We start from the raw sequence: 4593 nt of genomic DNA on the forward strand, positions 1-4593 counted from the left end.
GCTTTTGTTTGGGAAGTTTAAAGTGAGGTGAGTTGTTAGAAGTGTAGGGCTTTTCATCACCTTTCTATGGATATAAAGTTCGTTGGAAATGGACTTGGGATGGAGTTTTGGCCAATAAAAGTTTAAGTGTTTGGATCTTGGTCGAGTACGCCCGGTGTACTCACCAAGTATGTGCGGGTGTAGTGGTTGGGTGGATCGTGGAGTTCTCTTGAGTTCGTTGGGCGTACTAAGGGGTACGCGGGGCGTACTCTATTCAGATGGAAACCCTAGTTTTTAGGGTCTTGACCCTATTTAAGCCTCATTTATTCTTGAGCCTTGTCTCTTATTGGTGTCCAAACCTCTGAAATCCTAATATTCGACCCCTAGCCACCATCTTGGAGTTCTTAAGCTTTTTTGAGGAATCTGGAGTGTTTTGCGCATCTTCAAGAGATTGGAGTTTGTTGAAGAGTCATCACTTAGAGTGGGGCTTGTAGATCCGGAAATTGTCTCATCTTTTGCAACCGATTGAAGGTAAAAAGCTCTCACCTTGGCATCTCTTTGGTTAAATCTTGTTTGGGGTGGTTTATGGAACATTTTGGTCCTTTTGGTTTGTCCTTATGAGGTTTAGCTTGCCTTAAGAGTTTGGACACTTTATTTGGATGTTTTAAGTGTCCCAAATGCATAAAAATGTAATCTTGATAGTTGATATCAACCCATGCATGTGTATTAGCCACTTTGTTGAAGTTGTAAAGTAAGAACTTGGATTTGGGACCCATTGAGCCATGCAAAAGCTCAAAGTTATCAACTTTATAGATTAAGGTATGTTTTAGGAACTAGAGGGCATCCGACGTTTTGGCTTAAGAGATTAAGACATTTTCTAAGTTGGTTGTAGGCAGGGGGAGTACACGGGGTGTACCTCCTAGTACGTGGTGCATACTGATTTAATTGGGTGTATGATGTACGTACCAACTAAGTATATGGGACAATCGTTTGTTGGGTTTTTCTTGATTCGTTGACTTTTTGACCATCGGCCATTGACCAGAAGTTTGACTATGGTTGCCCATTGGATATTTTGGGCCTTTTAAGATATTGGGCCTTCTAGGGTTAGAACCATGATGGTTTTGGTCCCAATTTGAATATTTGGGCCTTGTGGTGCCTTATAAGGGATTTGGGCTTATGATGCTTGTGGAATGGTCTGTGGATTTTGGAAAAGTTAGGAAAATGGTAAAATGGACTTTTACCTTGAAGGTTTGGTCATTGGACTGGAATTCTTGATTGAAATGGAATTAATTATTGATGGAATATTATTTTATGATGTCAATACGAGGTTTCTGACAGCAGCAGTCGACTGTTCGGGTATCTTGGTTTGAGGTGAGTCTTCTTACCATATCCATGGGTGAAAGGCACCAATGTTGACCTATTACTTGTTATGTGGAATGCTAGTTGTCCTTGTAATACTTTCTTGGAAGACCTCAGGGGGTAGCCCATGGCATTTGTATGGAAGACCATGGGGGTAGCCCATGGCACTTAGTTGTGAGACCATGGCAGTAACCTATGGCATTTCAGGGAAAAGATCACGGGGGTAGGTCATGGCAAATATATGTATGGTATGCGGTATTTCGGGGAACTCACTAAGCTTTGTGCGTACAGTTTGTTGTTACGGTTTTAGGTACTTTTGGTTCAAAAGGGTAGGACATGGCTTGATCGCGTGCATACCCCAATGTTTTCTGCAACTTAGAGATTTTGGGACTGTACTCTGATAACTATTTGTTTATAAAATACTTTTAAATGTTTCAAAGACGTAACTTTACAGGTAGTAAGTTGTAATATTACTGTTTTTATTAAATGTTATTGAACTTAACTGTGTAATTTTCTATATTTTTTTAGCGGAAGAAACAAGAACACTTACCCCTTGGGCCGATGATATTGTAAAACAAAATAAAACAACTTGTACTATTTGGGATGTTCGCATGATCTCAAGTAAGAAATGCGAAGTCAAAAAGGGGAAACAAAAAGACATTGTTGATTTCCAACAAATGACATGTACATGTAGGCATTGGCAACTTGACGACATAACTTGTGGTTGCCCTATGATGAGTATAAAAAGGCTAAGAAGAAGTGGTTTCCCTATGATGAGTATAAAAGGACAAGGAAGAAAAGTATGAACAAAGAGGGAAGGGCATTTATCAAAGAGAAGAACCAATGGTTGAGAATAAATCTGATTTTGAGAGTATGCTCACTCGATTTGCAGCAGTATCTGAAAAAAGGCACGAGCTAACTGAAGCAGCAATTAAAGAGCAACAATTAGCAATCAAAGAGCAACAACTTATGATGAAGGAACAATATGAGATGATAAAAAAACAGCAAATACTCTTGAGAAATCAGCAAGCTTCAATCCTAAATATAGAGAAACAACTTGGGCAACTAGCTACGTAATTCAATGAAAGAGCACCGGGAGGACTTCCAGGAAATACCAAACAAAACTCGAGAGGAGCACACATTCGTGCCATCACCACGAAAAGTGGGGAAATTATCACTCACTTAACCCCTATTGAAAGAAACGAACCTGAAGCAGAACAGGAAGGACAAGAAGAAAATACAGATAACAAGTCTGGGCAATCACCACGATGTAGTGGATCTACCACGACGTGGCAAGACTCTGAGAAGAAAAATATTGAGCCAGTGAAGACATATCATCCACCACTTCCCTTCCTAAGCAGATCAATTCAAGAGAAGCATGCTGAAGATTACCGGAAGTTCTTAGATCACATAAAATCTCTTAAAATCAACATTCCATTCCTTAAGGCTTTAATTTAAATGCCAAAGTATGCCAAGTTTTTGAAGGACCTATTGACAAACCGCAAGAAAATGGAAGGGTTATCGAAAGTTATACTAAATGAAACTTGCTCTGCTGCAATGCTAAACATGCTACCAAAGATGATGGGGGATCCAGGGAGCATAACTTTACCGTGCCAATTCGGGAATCTAGCAACAAGTCATGCTCTAGCCGAATCAGGAGCAAGTGTCAACTTGATGTCATACTCATTCTTCAAAAAGCTTGATCTTCCCAAACCGAGACCGGTCCGCATGGTTATCCATCTAGCCAATAAGACTATGACCTTCCCAAGGGGGATTTGTGAAGACCTAATAGTGAAGGTAGACAAGTTCGTTTTCCCCATAGATTTTATTGTGTTGGATATGGAGGAAGATGAGCAAGTCCCAATCATTCTTGGAAGACCATTTTTGAGCACTGCCCGAGCTTTAGTTGATATAACGGAATCCAAGCTTACGTTACGTGTTAGAGAGGAAGTGGTGACTTTTGGAGTTAATCGGGCGATCAAACAAGGATAAGTGATGATACGGCGTTTTCCGTTGATGTGTTGGATGAAATATTGGAAAAAGAACTAGCGGGATGGAAACAAAAAGAAATTGAGGGATTTATGGTGCTTGATGAAGGAAATTTTGATCCTAAACTCGACCTTCAAGAATTGGAGAAGTTATTAGAAGAAGGCGAGTACAATGAAGCAATGCAGGAGACAGAAGAGACAACAAGACGTGGAAAAGTTTTTTTCCTCGATCTGGAATTATAAACCACGACACCACGACGTGGCAAGATCACCACGTCGTGGTGGCTGACGCAAAACCCAAACTCGAGCTGAAAGCCCTTCCCGAACACCTGGAGTATGCATTCTTAGAAGAAGAACAACAAAAGCCAGTAATCATTCCTTCGGACCTCGCGAAACATGAGAAAGAAATCTTATTTAAAATTCTAAAGAAGAGACAAGGTGCCATTGCATGGAAGATCAAAGATATCAAGGGGATTAGTCCATCATATTGTTCTCATAAGATCAATTTAGAAGAAGGAGCTAAACCAATAGTACAATGCCAAAGAAGACTCAACCCAAACATGCAAGAAGTAGTTAAAAAAGAGGTGGTGAAACTATTAGATTCTGGTATCGTTTACTCAAAATCTGATAGCACATGGGTGAGTCCAGTACATGTTGTACCAAAGAAAGGAGGAATGACAGTTGTAACCAATGAAGCTAACGAGTTGATCCCAATAAGGACAATTACCGGGTGGCGTGTTTGTATTGACTATCGAAGGCTTAATGATGCAACATGAAAAGATCATTTTCCGCTACCATTCATCGATCAAATGCTAGAGAGGTTGTCCGAGCATCTTTATTATTGTTTCCTTGATGGTTTCTCAGGGTACTTTCAAATTCTGATTGACCCACGAGATCAAGAGAAGACCACTTTTACATGCCCAAGTGGAACATTTGCATATAGACGCATGCCTTTTGGGTTATGCAATGCACCTGCCACCTTCCAAAGATGCATGATAGCTATATTTCATGATATGATCGAGAAGTTTATGAAGGTTTTCATGGATGACTTTTCGGTTTTTGGGTCCTCTTTTGAAGACTGTTTGTCCAACTTGGATCTTATGCTAGCAAGATGTGAGAAGACCAACCTTGTTCTCAATTGGGAGAAGTGTCATTTTATGGTGAAGGAAGGCATTGTGTTAGGTTACAAGGTCTCAAGGATTGGGATAGAGGTTGATAGAGTGAAGGTTGATACCATAGCTAAATTAACACCTTTAACAAATGTCAA

At 40.1% G+C, this 4593-nt stretch overlaps 1 protein-coding gene across 1 annotated transcript; it reads left to right on the forward strand.

The window, feature by feature from the left end:
- The first annotated feature begins 2847 nt into the window (after window positions 1-2847).
- On the forward strand, window positions 2848-3330 carry LOC145029929 (uncharacterized). The gene has a single exon (XM_078978373.1). It carries the CDS (start codon window positions 2848-2850, stop codon window positions 3328-3330), a length of 483 nt encoding a protein of 160 aa, XP_078834499.1.
- The last annotated feature ends 1263 nt before the right edge of the window (window positions 3331-4593 follow it).

Source organism: Lactuca saligna, chromosome 2 (assembly GCF_052625555.1).
Source record: "Lactuca saligna cultivar CGN05327 chromosome 2, ASM5262555v1, whole genome shotgun sequence".
Classification (NCBI taxonomy): Eukaryota; Viridiplantae; Streptophyta; class Magnoliopsida; order Asterales; family Asteraceae; genus Lactuca; species Lactuca saligna.